Below are 20,413 nucleotides of genomic sequence, written 5' to 3'. Positions count from 1 at the left end.
ATAGGTGAGACTAAACAGCCTCTACACAAGAGGCTTTATCAGCACAGAAGAAATACAAGTTCAGGACCTCAGAGCGCCGTGCATCTCCATCTTGAAGCCTCTAATCACTCGTTTGAAGACGGTGATGTGAAGGTTTTAAGCAGGGAGAAAAGATGGTTTGAAAGAGGAGTCAAGGAAGCTATTTTTGTTAAAAAAGAAAGACCTTCTTTAAACAGAAATGGAGGGCTAAGGTTTAATCTTCCTGTTATCTATAATGGGTTACTGAACCCCTGGAAAGGTAGAGGACCAGGACAAGGACATTTAGATGCTAATCAGGTACTCAGGGTGGTTGAGCCAGGGTCTCACAAAGACAAAGAGGATTCTAATAGCCCATTAAAATTCTGAATAGGCTAGCTCGGTAGATACAAGGGGGGAGTTTCTGTTGAAACAAACAACTCTTTCTACTTCAGGAAGGCTCCTCCCAATGGGCGGGTCTTACCACAGAACAGTATTAATATCGGAGTTCTCGATCTAAATTCTTTTATTGACAATGACTCTTGGATGAGAGTCGAAACGTCTATTTTTTCAAACTGAGTCCAGATGACTACAACTGAAGCTTTTTCTACTATAAGTTGTGTTACCACAAATGTGACACTAAACTTCAACTAATGGGATATTCTGATGCAGGCTGGGCCAACGACCCAGAGGACAGAAAGAGCATTACAGGCTTCTGCTACAGTTTAAGCCAGAACGGTGCGATTGTTTCGTGGAAAACAAAGAAACAGCAAACTGTTGCACTGTCAACGTGTGAAGCAGAATATGTGGCGCTAGCCGCTACTATTCAAGAAGCACTTTACCTCACACAACTTTTGAGGGACATGGACCCTAACTTTGAACCAACAACAAAGGTCTTTGAGGACAACCAAGGGCCTATACGTCTTGCGAAGAACCCTGTAAACCGCCAGCGGAGCAAACATGTAGACATTAATTACCACTTTATCAGGTCTAATGTATTGCAGGGTAAAATACTCCTTGTGTACTGTCCTACTGAGAACATGGTCGCAGATGTGTTCACAAAATCTGCCACAAGGGTCAAAATTGAAAAGTTTTGTGATTATATGTTTGGTTACTTATGCTTATTGAAATGTGAGTGGCACCATCGAGTGGGGGTGTTAGAGAGCGATGTGTTCCACTACATGTAAGCACTATATTGTTCGGCGTAGGGATACGCTCTGTTCAATTAATAAAGGCGGAACCTCCTGTTCACTTAGGGTTTGCTTCCCGCGCACCAGAGTGGTTTCCGTAGGGGCAGGAACACCATGGATTCCGTGTTGTGTTTGGAATCTGATATCCAGCTGGCCAGGGCTCAGAAAGAAAAGGTTATTGCGGTGCTCTTTGATGTGGAGAAGGCGTACGATATGGTTTGGAAGGATGGGCTCCTCATTAAGCTGCGGAAGTGTGGTGTGAAGGGTAAACTGTTTAACTGGGTCCGGGGCTTTCTGTCTGGCCGGCGTATCCAAACCAGAGTGGGCGCTGCTTACTCTGGGGTCTATGGGGTGGAGAATGGGATCCCGCAGGGGAGTGTGTGTAGCCCTATCTTGTTCAATGTTATGATTAAGGACATCTTTGACGACGTGGATGGGTCTGTTGGGAGGAGCCTTTATGCTGACGATGGCGCTCTATGGGTGAGAGGGAGGAATCTCCGGTTTTACGAGGCGAAACTGCAAAGGGCAATACAGCAGGTGGAGCAGTGGACCCTGAAGTGGGGGTTTAAACTGTCCGTACGGAAGTCTCAAGTGATCTGTTTCTTCAATGGACATAGGGACGTCTCCCTTCGACTGCATGGGCAGGTGCTCGAACAGGTCAGGGAGGTGAGGTTCTTGGGGGTCACCTTTGACGAGAGGCTTAGTTGGCGTCGGCACATTGATGAGGTCAGTGGTAAATGCAAAAGGGTGAATAACTTGCTTCGTTGTCTATCCGGCCAGGACTGGGGGGCCAGCAGAAGGTCGCTCCTGGGTATTTATCGGGCCGTCATGAGGGCGGCTATTGATTATGGCTGTATAGCCTACATGTCTGCGGCTGAAACTAACTTAAAGAAGCTTGATGTGGAGCAAGCCCAGGCCTTGCGCATCTGCTGTAGGGCTTTTAGGACCTCCCCTGTCTCGGCGCTGCAGGTTGAGTTGGGGGAATTGCCGTTACGGCTCCGGAGGCTAGAACTTCTGTTGGCTTACTGGGTGAATGTGCAAGGTCATACGAGCTCTCACCCGGTGAGGGACTTTCTCAGGGTTGATGGGGGGCAGAGTGAGGCTGGCGGTATGATTTTCAGCCAGGTAGGAAATGCGAAGGCGCGGCTTGCGGGGGTTGGTGATCTGCGTGTGAGCCCGTCGGTGGCTTTGTCTGCTATAGCTCCGTGGAAGTTTGTCCCGGCTCCTGTTGATGTTAGCTTGCATGGCAAGCTTAGAGGAGTCGCTGGGAGGGCACCGCAGTTTGCCGTTCAAGCGCTCATCGATAAGCACTCAGGTGATGTGTTTATTTATACCGACGGGTCTAGGGATCCTGAGAGTGGGCGTACTGGCGCCGCTTATTTTGTGCCTGACCTGGGGCTAGCGGTCAAGAAGAGGTTGACAGATCGCCTTTCTGTTTTCACGTTGGAACTTATAGCGATACGGTTGGCGTTGGAATGGGCGGAATCTGCTTTGCAGTGTTGCGGCATTGTGGTGGCCTCTGACAGCCTTTCTGCATTGCAAAGCATTAAATCTGGGAAATCGGATTGCAGACAGGATGTGTTGAATGGCATCTTCTGTCTGATGCTCTCCCTGTCCAGGAAGGATGTGAGGGTTTCCTTCATTTGGGTCCCTGCGCATGTGGGGGTGGATGGTAACGAAATGGCTGATGCACTGGCTAAACGTTCCCTTCGGCGGCCATCAATTGATGTGGCGGTTGAGTTAAGCAAATCTGAAATCAAGCCTGTTATCAAGAGTCATGTGGTCGGCCTTTGGCAGGAATTTTGGAGCCACTGTGTTACTGGACGGCATCTCTATCACATACAGGGTAGTGTGGGTCCTTGCGGGTCTATGGGCAGGAACGCGTGGGAGGAAAGGGCCTTCGCCCGCATGAGGATTGGCCATACTGGACTCAATTGGTCACTGAGTAGGATAGGCAAACATCCGACCGGTCTGTGTGGTCACTGTCGGGTGCCAGAGACTGTCGAGCATGTGCTGATTTGCTGTGAGGCTTATGATAGGGAAAGGGCCGGGTTGGCCTTGTGGTTTCGGAATAATGGGCGGGAGTTCAATCTGCGGAACGTTCTGGCGATCCAGTCACAGGGTTTGTGTCAGGCTGTGGTTGCTTACTTATGTAGCACAGGGCTGGGTAAACGTTTATAGAGGTGGGGGGTGGTGGAGACTGAGCCGAGGATGAGGAGCAAGAGGATGTTCTAACGCGCTTGGACTTCATGGGCCTAGAAACGCCAAAGTGATGGAAGAAGGACTTCTAAAGGATAAAACGACAAAGACGTCCCATGACCTCATGGGCTTTGTAAAACAACAAAGACGTCCCATGATCTCATGGGCTTTGTACTTCCAAAGCACCGAACGTCAAAGAGGGCGAGGAAGGTGAAGAAGAGTCTCCCTGGAATAAAGCCGGTTGGTCTCTGACACAACAACTATTCTAGTCACAAAAACACATCATGACCTCATGGGCTTTGTAACGCCAAAGCGATGGGAGGAGTACTTTTACGGACTACGACAGAGTCTGAGGACTACGAAACGTCTGAGGAATAAAGTCTGGCGGTAATGCAACACTCGGATGCCAACCGCCATAAAACAACAACAACAACAACAACAACAACTTCACTCACGGGACCGGAGCAGTGAACAGTGCGGCTACCGATAAAAACGACACACGAGTCTCCTGTCCTGCATTATACACCTGGTATACCAAGACTGTTATTCTGCAAATATGTCACAGTCAGATGGCACGGGAGAGAGTGCACAAGCTGAGCGAAACGCTGCAATGAACCCAACAAATACATCAAGTGATGTCATTATTCATCTGTTACTCTCCGCTTTGTGTTGATTCATTTTCGATATATTTTAACGAGATTCTGCTAATTCCCCATAAAAATGAATGGATCAGGAAGTGGAGCTCCACATTTTTAAGGCAACCAGAACTAGCCTGTCGGTTTCTAAAAAGGGTCCGTTCCTTTTTCAAACATTTGTGTACCAGACCTGTACTCTTCCCATTTGAATGCGTCACTGTGTACTTAAGTGTGTAGATATAGCCAACCACAAAAATTAAAGAATGTGAACAACACGTAGTATAAAAGGCCGTGGCTGTAGAGCCGCGGCACGACTATATAGCCTCATGGCTAACCCTGACCCTAACCCGGCGCGGTCAAATAGCCCAGCAGTTTCAGGAGCCGCGGCACAAAAAACCCATGCAGTTTCGGCCGCGCAAACACTCCCAATATAAAAAGGACTAAACAAACTTTCAGATTTTATTTTGCACCGCGCAGGCTCCAAATTTAACATCCGGATGACTTGCCGGGTCATATCCGGGTCATGTCCGGGACTGGAAGTAAAATCAGAGAAATGCAAATACACTTGAGACTCTCGCACATCTCGCACTAACATTACATTAAATGTAACAGTTGACTTTTTTTTAGTTTTTTTCTTTCTTTCGGGCTTTTCACAATTCATTTCCCCAGGCCGACACAATCTTGTGGTGCGTATTTGTTAATGATAAAAGAGCAAACATGGAGTCGGGCAGCCCACATCAGGATGCAACAATAGTGGTCGTGGGCAGCGGTGTAGCGGGAGTCTCCGCGGCGCAGCGGCTCACGGCGGCGGGCTTCAGACATGTCCGTGTTCTGGAGGCAACAGCGAGGAGCGGAGGACGGATCAGGACCGGAGCACTAGGTACCGTCGGCTTCGGATATAACAATGCTGTTCTCCAGAGTTTGGTCGAGTAACCAATTCAAGCAAGAGTTTTGTTACTGCGATAATGCAGTAGTGGAAGTAGTGGAAATTACGACGGAGTATAAGGTCCAACCAACTACGAAAATAAAGTCATTCATTAATTACATTATTCTCGTTAAATAACGATAATTATCTCACAATTTAAAGAGAATAATGCGCAGCTAAACAAAACTATTTTTAGCTTAGATTTGAACATTGTCAGAGTAGAAGCCTGTCTCACATCTTCAGGAAGACTGTTCCAGATTTTAGCTGCATAAAACTGAAATGCAGATTCCCCAGCAGGAGGCCGGTCCATGTTTAGTCCTGCCTCTGGCACCAGCAGGAGGCCGGTCCATGTTTAGTCCTGACTCTGGCACCAGCAGGAGGCCGGTCCATGTTTAGTCCTGCCTCTGGCACCAGCAGGAGGCCGGTCCATGTTTAGTCCTGACTCTGGCACCAGCAGGAGGCCGGTCCATGTTTAGTCCTGCCTCTGGCACCAGCAGGAGGCCGCTCCATGTTTAGTCCTGACTCTGGGCACCAGCAGGAGGCCGCTCCATGTTTAGTCCTGACTCTGGCACCAGCAGGAGGCCGCTCCATGTTTAGTCCTGACTCTGGGCACCAGCAGGAGGCCGCTCCATGTTTAGTCCTGACTCTGTCACCAGCAGGAGGCCGGTCCAAGTTTAGTCCTGACTCTGGCACCAGCAGGAGGCCGGTCCATGTTTAGTCCTGACTCTGGCACCAGCAGGAGGCCGGTCCATGTTTAGTCCTGACTCTGGCACCAGCAGGAGGCCGGTCCATGTTTAGTCCTGCCTCTGGCACCAGCAGGAGGCCGGTCCATGTTTAGTCCTGACTCTGGCACCAGCAGGAGGCCGGTCCATGTTTAGTCCTGCCTCTGGCACCAGCAGGAGGCCGGTCCATGTTTAGTCCTGACTCTGGCACCAGCAGGAGGCCGGTCCATGTTTAGTCCTGCCTCTGGCACCAGCAGGAGGCCGCTCCATGTTTAGTCCTGACTCTGGGCACCAGCAGGAGGCCGCTCCATGTTTAGTCCTGACTCTGGCACCAGCAGGAGGCCGCTCCATGTTTAGTCCTGACTCTGGGCACCAGCAGGAGGCCGGTCCATGTTTAGTCCTGACTCTGGGCACCAGCAGGAGGCCGGTCCATGTTTAGTCCTGACTCTGGGCACCAGCAGGAGGCCGGTCCATGTTTAGTCCTGACTCTGGGCACCAGCAGGAGGCCGGTCCATGTTTAGTCCTGACTCTGGCACCAGCAGGAGGCCGGTCCATGTTTAGTCCTGACTCTGGCACCAGCAGGAGGCCGGTCCCTGAGGTCCTCAGAGTCCAAGATGGTTCATATGGCACTAACATGTCCAAGATGTACTTTGGTGCTAGGCCATGGAGAGACTTGTACACAAGCAGAGCTGCTTTAAAGTCTATTCTCTGAGCCACAGGAGCCAGTGCAGAGACCTGAGAACAGGACTAATGTGATCATACTTCCTGGTTCTGGTCAGGACCCGAGCAGCAGCGTTCTGGATGTACTGCTGCTGTTTTACAGCTCGTTTGGAGAGACCAGTGAGCAGGCCGTTACAGTAGTCTAATCTACTGGAGACAAACGCGTGGATAAGTCTCTCTAAATCTGGTTTTGACACTATATTTTTTTATTTTGGCAATGTTTTTAGATGGTAAAAAGCTGCTGATGTTATTGATTTGACGTGGCTATTAAAGCTCAAGTCTGAGTCCATTATTACCCCCATGATTTCTAACTTGGTTTGTAGGTTTTAGAGCGAGACTCTGGAGGTGACGCTAACACTTTCTCTTTGTTTCTGTGGCCAAAAACGATTATGTCAGTCTTGTCTGAGTTCAGCTGGAGAAAGCTGTTTTGCATCGTTGCAATACGTCTACGCCATGGAGAAAGTAAAGGGTTTATCCAATACTTTGTGGATGATGCGTAACAGGAAAGGTGCTGCTAAACGGCAGTGTCTTGTCTTGTAATCAACACACGTAAGACATTGTTTTAAAGACCAGGAAACACTTTAACATCTATTGCAGGCTTTTATGTAGTTCTAAACTGTCAACTCATCCAAGCCCGTTCTTGTGTGTCCTGACCGTGGTGCTGAAAGTGAACTGACCACGTCACTTTGAATTGGAACATTGACACCGGCCCCTAAACTACGACTTTATTCTTGATAAATTGTGAGTTTATTCTCGTTAAATTACGACTTTTTTCTGACTTCGACTTTTTTCTCATTAATTAATGACATTATTCTCGTAGTGCGGCGCATTTTTATTTTTTTTGGTTGGCCCTTATACTCCGTCATAGGAAATGACTTTTCCAAAGTTTAAACAAAATAAAATGTATACATATATATATATATATATATATATATATATATATATATATATATATATATATATATATATATATATATATATATATATATATATATATATATATATATATATATATATATATATATATATATATATATATATATATATATATATATATATATATGGGGAAACTTCTACCACTCACGTAAGAGTAACTGTCTTAACATAACATTTGATTTTTCATTTTGATTTTATGTAAGTTGAAGGACACATCAAAATATGCTCACAATAATGAGAACAAGCATATCTGAAGGAGTGGTGCAAGAAACACAAAATGAAGAACCGTTACTGTTTTGATATTATCTAGCCTAACTATTATATCACTGCTATGTAAGAAATGGCTTTTATAGCAGCCATAAAACTTTAATGATTAACCCTTAAGTTTCAAGGATGCATATGGCAATCTTTCAAGGATGCATATGGCAATCAAGATTAATTATAAACCCAGCTCTGTAATGTTTCTGCAGGCAATAATATTGTGGAGATAGGAGCCAACTGGATCCACGGCCCGAGTGAAGAAAACCCAGTGTTTTGTCTGGCTCGTCAGTATGGCCTACTGGACCCAGAGGCACTCACACCTGAGAACCAGGCCATGGATGTGGAAGGACATCCACCATGGGTCCCCAGCTTCTACACCAGCTCAGGTTAAATCTATACTAGAATTATTTTTTCAAAGTGTTGCCTTTAATTTTACAGACAACATAAACCCACACAACATTCACATAAAGGGCCTACAAAGATATTTTTGACATTAACAGCAGGATTTGCACTGTGTGAAGATGAGGTTAGTACATGAAAATAGACTTTCACTGAATATAAATACAAAATGTACCGTATTGGCAGAATAACAAATAAATTAATTAATTATTGTTGAATTAAATTATTTGAAGTGATAGGTGGTATTGAATGTAACTATTTGGAGAAGTTCTGATCTGACTGGGGGAGTGGCACAAATAGTCCTGAGACGTACAGGTCCTTGAGAGATGAGAGGCTGCAGCACACACACATTCGCTGTATGAATAATGTACTTTTCTTCTATTACATCAAGGCTGCAAGCTGGATGCAGAACTTGTGCTTCCTGTGCAGATGACATTCCTTGAAATCCTTGATGAAAGTTCTTCTCATGAGGGCAAAGGAGAGCCTGTTCCTAGTGTAGGGAAATTCATTCGCTCAAAGGTATATTTCCTTAATCTTCACAGTGCCATTTGCATTTAGGATGTTTGCATGTTTGCTAATCCGAGTGTCCATTGTGGTGCACAGGCCACAGATAAGTGGAGAGAAGCAGATGCAGCCACCAGATCCCTGGGTTTCTCTATAATCAATAATATGTTGAAGGTGGAGTGTTGTGTCAATGGGACCCACAGTATGGATGAAGTAGGTCTGGGTGCGTATGGCCTGTACAAGACTTTCCCAGGACTCGACTGCACATTTCCAAAGTTAGTCATTTTATTTGTATTTTATTCATATGCAAAAATATTTAAATCCAAATAGTAGATCTACCCCGATTATTTTGTGTTTTTGAATTCAACCCATTAATGTTTGTGTTTTTCTCTCCGATTTTGCAGAGGTTATGAAGGTTTAATAAAGAACCTTGTCTCGGAGCTCCCTTCAGATTCAGTGACCTACAATTATCCTGTTCGATGCATTGAATGGAACGACACAGAGGCAAAAAGCCCTGTTATAGTTGAATGTGAAGATGGACAAAGAATAACTGCAGACCATGTTATTGTCACAGTATCCCTGGGTATGGCTCATCTGTAGTTTTCTTATCATTCATAATTGGGGTTATAAAGTAATGCTTAGTTACTGGCATTCAAATCTACTTGTGAGTTTAGCTTCTCTGGCTCATTTTCTCACAGGATACCTCAAGAAAAAACATTCAACAATGTTTCGCCCTCCTCTTCCTCTTCACAAACAACTCTCAATACAGAGACAAGGTTTTGGCACAAACAATAAAATATTTGTGGAGTTTGATTCGGCCTGGTGGGACGCGGACTGTGAGGTCATTCATTTCTTGTGGGAAGATGAAGTGAGATTTCTTTGCAATCCTTAGTCATGTGTATTGTAAAGTAGTTCACATTTTTGCTCTTTGATTTCTCAGAATGCCATGACGGATCAAGTGTCAGACGTACAGTCTTCATGGATGAAGAAGTTATTTGGCTTCACTGTGCTGAAACCCACTGAAAGGTTAGGACTATGAATAAACACAAGCTTAAATGGTTTTGCCTTAGGATTTAACTCATGATAGTATACATGATGTAGGATGAATATTGTGTAATGTAGAAATGTGAGTTACTCTATTACTATTGTTGTTTTTCTATAAATTGTTGTCAACTTTCTGACCTTTACTAAAAAAGAAAAATATAATTTACAAGGTCATGGTCACTTTGTTTGCTTCAGCAATACATCATATCTCATGATTTATTGTTGCAAAACAAGAAACAAATCATGCAAGTGTAATGTGAAGTTTATTTTTCCCCCCCGATTGCGTCTACAGATATGGTCACATTCTTTGTGGCTGGATCGCTGGCCATGAATCTGAGTATATGGAGACTCTCTCTGACCATGAGGTGACACAAGCTATAACACAACTTATAAGAAGGTTCACAGGTGGGTTCAGTGACTAAAGCGCATAAGTCCATTTTGACAGTAAACAGATCAATTACAATAACTGCTTGTTCAGGTAACCCCGTCCTCACACCAAAGCGGGTTCTGCGCTCCCAGTGGTTTCGTGATCCATGGACTTGTGGATCGTACAGTTTCCCTGGAATAGGCTGTTCATCTCAGGACCTTGAGAATCTGGGGGAACCTGTTCCAACAACAGGATCACAGGTAAACAGAGGGTCAAAACGCACCAATTTTATTGGTTGGCGTTGCACCAATGAAATTTCCCCATGTGGGACAATAAAGGAATATCTTATCTTATCTTAAATGAGAAGGTCATTTGTTTAAACAGTTTTTATATTGTAGTGGGAAAATACTATCACAAAATAAGTGTATCTTCCTCACTCTTTCTCTCCTTTTTTTTTCTTTTCTTTTTTTCCCACAATATAGCGTAAAACACATATTTGATGTACAGAGATGTACAACTACAGTAGGTGGCGTAAATGCACCTTTTCAGTTGGCTTCAAAACGCCATTAAAAGCAACACAACAACAATAACAACAAAAACATAAGAACTTGTGCCGTATAGTTTCGTAAACCACTGCATGTGGTTAGAGCAAACGATCCATAATGACATTGCAGCTACATAATAATGATGACACCGTATCGCAAATAGTATTAAAAAAAGTGTGACGAAGGAAGTAACTTTAGTTTGTTCCCCGTGTCTTTCAGCCACTACAGTTGCTGTTTGCTGGTGAGGCCACTCATGCTTGTTTCTACTCCACGGTCCATGGAGCTCTGCTGTCGGGTCAGAGAGAGGCAGACAGACTCATCTCTCACTACTCCATCATTTCAACCAGTCCTGTCCTATCAAAACTTTAGCTTTAGCAAAGTCATAATCCATGCAACTTCTTGAATTATGTGCAATGTTCACTTTATGAAAATATGCCTTAAATTTATTTGCACTTATTTAAATATGTAAGGTGCTTGTTTATGAATGGTATAATGGAAAGTTAAATTATTTACGTGTATTGATCATGTTTAAACTTTTATAATTCTTTAATAAAACACAAAAGTTCAATCAAATCATTGATGCTTCATTTGCCTATTATTTTAGATGGGAGTTAAAATATATTGTTGTGGTTTATTCAATATTGATATGGTCTTCTACAGATACACAAAAAAATGTATTTGTTTAAATTCTTACAGCATTTGTGTCTCACTTTAATGTCAAATAAAACCTGCTAGAATTTTTCATTTTGACATTTTAGTCAATGTATCAAAGTAATGTGTACCATTTACTGTCACAGTGACTGTCATTTTTACTATTAAAATGATTTACTATTAGCTTTATGTCAATCTTAAATTAGTAGATTGTGTTAACGATCTAGAATTTGATGATTTCATAACCTCAGATGGGGAGCAAGAGCCATTTTCCCCTTTTGGTTGCATTGGACTTTGCTATGAAATATCTCAAATGAAATTTCTCAAATGAGGCCCAAAGATCTCATATTACAACGCAAATCTGCATTTTGACAATATTAATTTTAGCTGCCACCATCTGTACTGCACGTCGTCGTTAGAGGGCAGTATAATAGATCCATGGTGCTATGAGCCTGTGGCACTACTGCAGTATTGCATTGTCCCCGGAACAGTAAAATGTGGCTGTCTTTTCCAGTCGACGTGTTGATAGTGTGACACAAAGTAAAGATCCATGGAGCCTTGCATGTAGCCTACAGTTTCTGTTGCTTCTTTACTCTGTAAGGTCACTATATTGAAGAGAGAGGGTATGAGGTTATATACAGCACTAAGTAATGTCAGTTTTCGAAGCGCGTTTGACTTTGGTGCTCGGGACGTCGCGCACTGGTTCCCGGGACACATGGCAAAAGGTTGAGAAAACTCACTTCAAACTAAAGCGTTAGTTTATTTCTGTACAAATATTGTGTTTGTTTTAGGACTGAAGCAGATGAGGGCTAACCTGAAGAATGTGGACTGCATTATAGAAATACACGATGCCAGAATATCCTAAACTCAAATGCCGATCTGTCTTTATCGTTCAGTAGTGACCTTGGGTCTACTATTATAACAACACTTTTCATTTCTAATTCTTTAACCCTCACTACATTCCATTTTCTGGGAGAAACCACGTGTTTCAAGAGACCTTGGATGTCAGGCCACACCTCCTTGTTTTGAACAAGATGGATCTAGCTGACATATCACAAAAACAGGTCTGTAGGCTGCAGATTGTCTGTGCAGGTGATGCTTTCTTCATGATTGATAAAGCAGTTTATGTTTACAGAGAATACAGAGACAGCTGCACAGAAATGGAATACAAAGTGTTCTCTTCACAGACTGTCTAAAACAAAGAGATGAAAATGTTAAAAAGGTTATGTAAACGACTCTCCTTTTATTATCCTACTATTCTATTAAAATCCATACTATTCTTTTAACATCCATATTAGTCTATTAACATTATACTAGTCCATTAACATCCATACTATAGACAACATTTACGTATTGGCTTCATTGTTCTACTTTACTTTATTTCTGTAGTTGGTTCCAAAGGTGATGGAAATTCTTGAAAACAATCCACGTTTCAACAGAGATGAGGTAATTTTACATAATATTCATAGAATGTTCATGTAGTTTTGTTTATCACATGCTCGTTATTTTATTCACGCAGAATCTAGATTATTGTTTAATGGTTATTGGAGTTCCCAATGTGGGGAAGTCGTCACTTATTAACTCATTGAGGAGAACATATTTAAAAAAAGGTATGAGAAAACAATGATATGTCTCAATTATCTTAAATGTACAAAAAGTTCCCAATCAGTGTATGTTTTATTTCCCCCTCAGGCCGAGCATCTCGAGTTGGAGGAGAGCCAGGCATAACTAAAGCCGTTCTGACTAAAATCCAGGTTTAGTACATTTAATAATTTAGTAATATATTAATGAAATAAATGGATCTTTGAATAAAGCCATGTATTTGCAGGTTTGCGAACGACCAATAATGCATTTGTTAGACACTCCAGGGGTCTTGCCTCCAAAAATAAATGATGTTGAAACAGGAATGAAGTTGGCTTTATGTGGCAAGAGACATTTATGCATTGCAGTGTACAAATTTAGATTATATATTCATTATATGAGATAACAAAATGTTTTGCTCATATTTAGGTACCATACTGGACCATTTAGTCGGAGAGGACATCATTGCTGATTACTTGCTTTATTCTTTGAACCGCCTACAAAAATTCAAGTTTGTTTTTGTTCTGTAAGACTCAATATACAGGGATTTTCACTAGACTAACAGTTTTACTCGTCTTCTATGTCCAGCTATGTGGAAAGATATGACCTTCAAGAGCCTTGTGATGACATCCAACATGTCCTTAAGCGTATTGCAGTTAAACTTGGAAAGACCCAAAGAGTTAAAGCCATTACTGGTGTAGGTAAGAAAATATTGTTCTGTTCACATTTTTATGCCATAATGAATACATTTTATGAAGTTCTAATTATTGTTTTCACCTACAGGAAATGTGACCATCACTGTCCCAAACTACAGTGCCGCGGCATACGATTTCATCCGAACATTTAGAAAAGGGGAATTGGGACGAGTGATGCTGGACTGAGCCACAGAAACAGATGCATCACATGCAATACTGTAAATAAAGGAATTAAAGTACAATTAATTGAGGTATGGCCTTTAATTTAGTGACAACAGGTAAAGAATAATATTTATTTACATAAGTGCTCTTGCAAATATTCTAAGTGCATACAAATATGAAAACAATGTTGCTCCTGAGTGTCTCAGTGGGTAAAAAAGCTTCACTTCAGAAAAGTTGATACAAGTAAAAGACATGTAAAATTGTTTAAATCAATAAATCCTATTAAAATCTTAACATTTAACAAGCAATACATTTCAATTTTCATCTGCAATAGTGTGTAAAATATTCTCTTTTTTATTTTAAATAACAAAAGCATCAAGAGTATCACAACTAAATGTAAAGATTTGCAACAAGGATTATACTTTATCTTTTGTTTTACAGTTTGGCACTGATATTTGATTTGATTAAATAATTTTATTTAGCAGCTTTATTTTTCTTTATTTATAACTGTACAGATTTCAAAAGTAATTGAAAAGAATTTGGCCCCTTCATTTAGCTAAAAAATTATGTTGAGTGTTTTTATGGCACATTGCATATAGTGCTGGTAATGTGGATTTGGCAGTTGGAACAGATAATGTTAGAGATACAGTACAAGTACAGTGATCAGTTCACATGTTTGTGATTGTCCACTTCAACAGTTTTTCCAGCACAAGAAAAAGACGGATCAGACAGAGGGTTCTAGATCTTCATCAAAACCTGTAAAACATCTACAGTGCAGTGCCATTGAAGAGCCTGTTTAAAGTGAGAAAAACAGCAACAATAACAGACACCAGCTGAGGAAGAGTGTTGTCACTTTTACAGGAGCCGCCTGACTGTTGTGCATCAAAGTAGTTTGTCCTGTTGTAGTACTCCAGGTCCTCGGAACTGTCTGCGTTGCTGCGACGATAAGCTGAGGCATACCATCCATCTGCTGTTAAAGCCACTGCTGCTCCTGCTGCTGCTGCAGCCGCCACGCGCACTGGGGACGCACGTCCTGCTGATCTGAAGCGAGACCGGGTCCCTCCGAGGGGGCCCCCACCCCTGTAGCTGCCTGAGGTAGAGCTACGAGAAGAAGACCCTCGAGAAGACCCCCTGGACCCTCCTCGGCCTCCTTTTGACAGAACAGGGTCACACAGGAAAGCACAGAACAGGAGGCAGATCCAGCATGTTGCAGCCAGCTGGTTCATTCCTAACATCTGCAAATACAAGATGGTGACATAAACAAACCCACATAAAAACCTTCCACCAGGTTCAGTAATAAAGAGGGTGAACATGAGCAGGTCTTAACTATAAATGTTGCCAGTTAATATCCATTTACTCATGTACTATTTAATTGATAGGGATAGATGCAACAAACTAAATGAACATGTTGCAATCTGACCATATGGTCAGATTAGAACATGTACATTTATTTTGTTCATAGCAATTTGCAACAACAGTTCCTATACCAGATTTGACTAAATACTGACTTAAATGAGTTCAACAACAATACATACGGTGAACATATATTGTCTCCAATTGCAACTGTAGGCCTGGGCCATCATAACCACAAAGACTCAATAAATCATAGCATCAGAGATTAAAAGCCTGCATGGAGCATAAAGCTTTTGAAATGTGTTGTCACATATACAAACCATTGTGTTGTATACTAATACTTAAGACATACACATCAACGCATTTAAAGACTGCCCCACAATATGATTTTAATGTCCTGTTCAAACCCCTTCCCATCTTAATTGTTTAGACCTATAATTAGCCTATCCTTAACCTTATGATGGCATCCACAATTTACTCACCTCTAATCGTCGAATATTGTTTCCTTCCTTTTCTATGGCTTTTGTGCAGAGATGCAGAGATGCAAAGCGTCCATAAAGGAGCGTTCACGCACACGTCCCCTGGAGCGCGTTGCGTGGCCGTGGCGCCTCAAATAATCAGGTTCACGGGCAGAACGTTAACCAGGCCATTCAAGCTTTTTAGGTTTTAGAATTTCGTCCAAATGGACAATAAAAGAAGGATTCGAAAATTGTCCTGTTTAGAAAAGTAAAATATTTCAGCTTAATCTCTTAAATGCTACTCCACCTGCAGCCTATAGGGGGATGTTATGAACGTTTGCACAAGATGTAACTAGTGCGGCAGCAAAGAAGAAAACACAGAAAACACTAAAGCAGCAAAGAGCCATGGATCTATTATAGAGGAGCGGTAGTGATCATGGATCCATTATAGAGGAGCGGTAGTGATCATGGATCTATTATAGAGGAGCGGTAGTGATCATGGATCTATTATAGAGGAGCGGTAGTGATCATGGATCCATTATAGAGGAGCGGTAGTGATCATGGATCTATTATAGAGGAGCGGTAGTGATCATGGATCTATTATAGAGGAGCGGTAGTGATCATGGATCCATTATAGAGGAGCGGTAGTGATCATGGATCTATTATAGAGGAGCGGTAGTGATCATGGATCCATTATAGAGGAGCGGTAGTGATCATGGATCTATTATAGAGGAGCGGTAGTGATCATGGATCCATTATAGAGGAGCGGTAGGGATCATGGATCTATTATAGAGGAGCGGTAGTGATCATGGATCCATTATAGAGGAGCGGTAGGGATCATGGATCTATTATAGAGGAGCGGTAGTGATCATGGATCCATTATAGAGGAGCGGTAGTGATCATGGATCTATTATAGAGGAGCGGTAGTGATCATGGATCTATTATAGAGGAGCGGTAGTGATCATGGATCCATTATAGAAGAGCGGTAGTGATCATGGATCTATTATAGAGGAGCGGTAGGGATCATGGATCTATTATAGAGGAGCGGTAGTGATCATGGATCTATTATAGAAGAGCGGTAGTGATCATGGATCTATTATAGAGGAGCGGTAGGGATCATGGATTCATTATATTAGGAGCGGTAGTGATCATGGATCCATTATAGAGGAGCGGTAGTGATCATGGATCTATTATATTAGGAGCGTTAGTGATCATGGATCTATTATATTAGGAGCGGTAGTGATCATGGATCTATTATAGAGGAGCGGTAGTGATCATGGATCTATTATATTAGGAGCGTTAGTGATCATGGATCCATTATAGAGGAGCGGTAGTGATCATGGATCTATTATATTAGGAGCGGTAGTGATCATGGATCCATTATAGAGGAGCGGTAGTGATCATGGATCTATTATATTAGGAGCGTTAGTGATCATGGATCTATTATATTAGGAGCGGTAGTGATCATGGATCCATTATAGAGGAGCGGTAGTGATCATGGATCTATTATATTAGGAGCGTTAGTGATCATGGATCTATTATATTAGGAGCGGTAGTGATCATGGATCTATTATATTAGGAGCGTTAGTGATCATGGATCTATTATATTAGGAGCGGTAGTGATCATGGATCTATTATATTAGGAGCGGTAGTGATGCGTAAAGTGAAGCCTCATGAAACAAGTGAGGTAAAGTAACAGCAAAGCATTTGAACCAAACGTTTCGAGGCTTCGAAAACACAGTTCGAAACACTCCAGAGGGACATCTAGTGGTATGTTTTAGTAGTACATCACATCCAGAATCAGAAAAGATTTATTGCTATTGCCAACAATAATAAAACAACATGTATAAAATCCAAAAGGGCATGCATTAAAGAAAAAAAACATTTAAATTTACTATAGGATACAAATAGTACTATGTACACAAAATGTACAGTTAATATCACACAGTGGTTCAAACCACATTGTATGTGCTGTGGTTGCCAGTAAAATAACTTGGCATTTTAGTAGTGTGTATTATTGATGCAACTGTGTTTCTAGAACAATATCAATATGTAAACATGTTCCTTCTGTGGAGGGACGCAGTATATTTTATTCAATTCATCTGTGCTTTTATTCTCTTACATTGGAAAAGCAGCAAACTCCAAGAAGGACAGTGCAGCTCTTGACCCAAAAACTTGTCCTGCGTGGTACAAACTCTAGAGTATGTGACTATCATAAAATTATTACTTATCTCTCTTTTCACAAACAATCAACACATTTTTTTTCGTTTATTTATCATATTCAAGATTTTTTATAACAAGACATGTATAAAAAACAACATAACAGTTAAAGGAATGCCAGGGGGGGGGGGGCATATTGAGCTTAAACAATTACATTTCATACATCAAAAACATTTAGACATACAATTAAGTAAATATGTTTTTTTTAGTTTAAGCTTTTGGATATGGTGAGCAAATATGTTTCAATTTGTTTAATAAGAACAGAGAAAAAGGGATGATGATGAAGGGATGATGATGAAAATGTACTTTTCTTAATGTAGAATTTGCCAAATATAAGTATTAAATTAACTGCCATTCTCTTATTATAGTCCACATTTGTTAGGTCATGAATACCAAAAATCATGTGTTCAAATTTTAATCCTAAGTTAGAATCAATGTGAAGTATTTAATGTAAATGTAATGTAAACAGTCTTTCCAAAAGGTTTTTTATAATAGTGCAATTCCAAAAAAGATGACTAATTGTTTCAGGTGAAACAAAAAAGTGCGGTTGGGGTCAATTGTTTTATTATATCTTAGTGGAGAAATTCTATGAATTAATTTAAAAGAGACATCTTTCATCTTGTTATTTTTTATTAAAAAAGCGTTGATTCAAAGTCCATAATTTTTTCCATATAATGTCAAAGTTTCTCCAGTAGAAAATAGAACCAACATCTTGTTGAAATAAACCATATATTCTTCTGTTGTTCTTATGGTGTAAGTCAAGCTTTCCCGACAGCGGTGTCAGTCACAGACAGTGTGTGTCAGTCACAGACAGTGTGTGTCAGTCACAGACAGTGTGTCAGTCACAGGTCAGTCACAGACAGTGGTGTTAGTCACAGACCGTGTGTGTCAGTCACAGATAGTGGTGTCAGTCACAGACAGTGTTGTCAGTCATAGACAGTGGTGTCAGTCACAGACAGTGTGTCAGTCACAGACAGTGGTGTCAGTCACAGACAGTGGTGTCAGTCACAGACAGTGTGTGTCAGTCACAGACAGTGTGTCAGTCACAGACAGTGTGTCAGTCACAGACAGTGGTGTCAGTCACAGACAGTGTGTGTCAGTCACAGACAGTGTGTGTAGTGGTGTCAGTCACAGACAGTGGTGTCAGTCACAGACAGTGTGTGTCAGTCACAGACAGTGGTGTTAGTCACAGACCATGTGTGTCAGTCACAGACAGTGTGTGTCAGTCACAGACAGTGGTGTCAGTCACAGACAGTGTGTCAGTCACAGACAGTGTGTGTCAGTCACAGACAGTGTGTCAGTCACAGGTCAGTCACAGACAGTGGTGTTAGTCACAGACCGTGTGTGTCAGTCACAGACAGTGGTGTCAGTCACAGACAGTGTTGTCAGTCATAGACAGTGGTGTCAGTCACAGACAGTGTGTCAGTCACAGACAGTGGTGTCAGTCACAGACAGTGGTGTCAGTCACAGACAGTGTGTGTCAGTCACAGACAGTGTGTCAGTCACAGACAGTGTGTGTCAGTCACAGACAGTGTGTGTCAGTCACAGACAGTGTGTGTAGTGGTGTCAGTCACAGACAGTGGTGTCAGTCACAGACAGTGTGTGTCAGTCACAGACAGTGTGTCAGTCACAGACAGTGGTGTCAGTCACAGACAGTGTGTGTCAGTCACAGACAGTGTGTGTAGTGGTGTCAGTCACAGACAGTGTGTGAGTCACACAGTGTGTGTCAGTCACAGACAGTGTGTGTCAGTCACAGACAGTGTGTCAGTCACAGACAGTGTGTGTCAGTCACAGACAGTGTGTCAGTCACAGGTCAGTCACAGACAGTGGTGTTAGTCACAGACCATGTGTGTCAGTCACAGACAGTGTGTGTCAGTCACAGACAGTGTGTGTCAGTCACAGACAGTGTGTCAGTCACAGACAGTGTGTCAGTCACAGACCGTGTGTGTCAGTCACAGACAGTGGTGTCAGTCACAGACAGTGTGTGTCAGTCACAGACAGTGGTGTCAGTCACAGACAGTGTGTGTCAGTCACAGACAGTGGTGTCAGTCACAGACAGTGTGTCAGTCACAGACAGTGTGTGTCAGTCACAGACAGTGTGTCAGTCACAGGTCAGTCACAGACAGTGGTGTTAGTCACAGACCGTGTGTGTCAGTCACAGACAGTGGTGTCAGTCACAGACAGTGGTGTCAGTCACAGACAGTGGTGTCAGTCACAGACAGTGTGTCAGTCACAGACAGTGGTGTCAGTCACAGACAGTGGTGTCAGTCACAGACAGTGGTGTCAGTCACAGACAGTGGTGTCAGTCACAGACAGTGTGTGTCAGTCACAGACAGTGTGTCAGTCACAGACAGTGGTGTCAGTCACAGACAGTGTGTGTCAGTCATAGACAGTGTGTGTCAGTCACAGACAGTGGTGTCAGTCACAGACAGTGTGTGTCAGTCACAGACAGTGGTGTCAGTCACAGACAGTGTGTGTCAGTCACAGACAGTGGTGTCAGTCACAGACAGTGTGTCAGTCACAGACAGTGTGTGTCAGTCACAGACAGTGTGTCAGTCACAGGTCAGTCACAGACAGTGGTGTTAGTCACAGACCGTGTGTGTCAGTCACAGACAGTGGTGTCAGTCACAGACAGTGTTGTCAGTCATAGACAGTGGTGTCAGTCACAGACAGTGTGTCAGTCACAGACAGTGGTGTCAGTCACAGACAGTGGTGTCAGTCACAGACAGTGTGTCAGTCACAGACAGTGTGTGTCAGTCACAGACAGTGTGTGTCAGTCACAGACAGTGTGTGTAGTGGTGTCAGTCACAGACAGTGGTGTCAGTCACAGACAGTGTGTGTCAGTCACAGAC

At 42.5% G+C, this 20,413-nt stretch overlaps 3 protein-coding genes across 3 annotated transcripts; 2 read left to right on the top strand and 1 right to left on the bottom strand.

The window, feature by feature from the left end:
• Positions 1-4,697: 4,697 nt before the first annotated feature.
• On the top strand, positions 4,698-11,014 carry paox (polyamine oxidase). The gene is made up of 10 exons (XM_072437033.1): positions 4,698-4,898; positions 7,792-7,968; positions 8,373-8,500; positions 8,585-8,760; positions 8,890-9,068; positions 9,184-9,353; positions 9,426-9,511; positions 9,822-9,934; positions 10,008-10,156; positions 10,661-11,014. The coding sequence occupies exons 1-10, from the start codon at positions 4,736-4,738 to the stop codon at positions 10,808-10,810; spliced, it is 1,491 nt and encodes a 496-aa protein (XP_072293134.1). The 5' UTR covers positions 4,698-4,735; the 3' UTR covers positions 10,811-11,014.
• A 612-nt stretch (positions 11,015-11,626) lies between these two features.
• Positions 11,627-13,612, top strand: mtg1 (mitochondrial ribosome-associated GTPase 1). Its single transcript, XM_072437080.1, has 11 exons — positions 11,627-11,817; positions 11,884-11,948; positions 12,052-12,156; positions 12,228-12,314; positions 12,482-12,538; positions 12,612-12,702; positions 12,785-12,846; positions 12,921-13,017; positions 13,103-13,184; positions 13,262-13,374; positions 13,457-13,612. The coding sequence occupies exons 1-11, from the start codon at positions 11,718-11,720 to the stop codon at positions 13,552-13,554; spliced, it is 957 nt and encodes a 318-aa protein (XP_072293181.1). The 5' UTR covers positions 11,627-11,717; the 3' UTR covers positions 13,555-13,612.
• On the bottom strand, positions 13,611-15,707 carry sprn (shadow of prion protein). Its single transcript, XM_072437079.1, has 2 exons — positions 15,366-15,707; positions 13,611-14,765 (listed from the first exon to the last, which is right to left on the bottom strand). The coding sequence occupies exon 2, from the start codon at positions 14,763-14,765 to the stop codon at positions 14,298-14,300; it is 468 nt and encodes a 155-aa protein (XP_072293180.1). The 5' UTR covers positions 15,366-15,707; the 3' UTR covers positions 13,611-14,297.
• Positions 15,708-20,413: the final 4,706 nt, after the last annotated feature.

This window comes from Eucyclogobius newberryi, unplaced genomic scaffold, assembly GCF_026437365.1.
Source record: "Eucyclogobius newberryi isolate DKJ021-1_F unplaced genomic scaffold, fEucNew1.0.hap1 SCAF_8, whole genome shotgun sequence".
NCBI classification, from domain to species: Eukaryota; Metazoa; Chordata; class Actinopteri; order Gobiiformes; family Gobiidae; genus Eucyclogobius; species Eucyclogobius newberryi.
The sequence above is the reverse complement of the archived record's forward strand: the minus strand, read 5'-3'. Positions and strand labels throughout refer to the sequence as shown.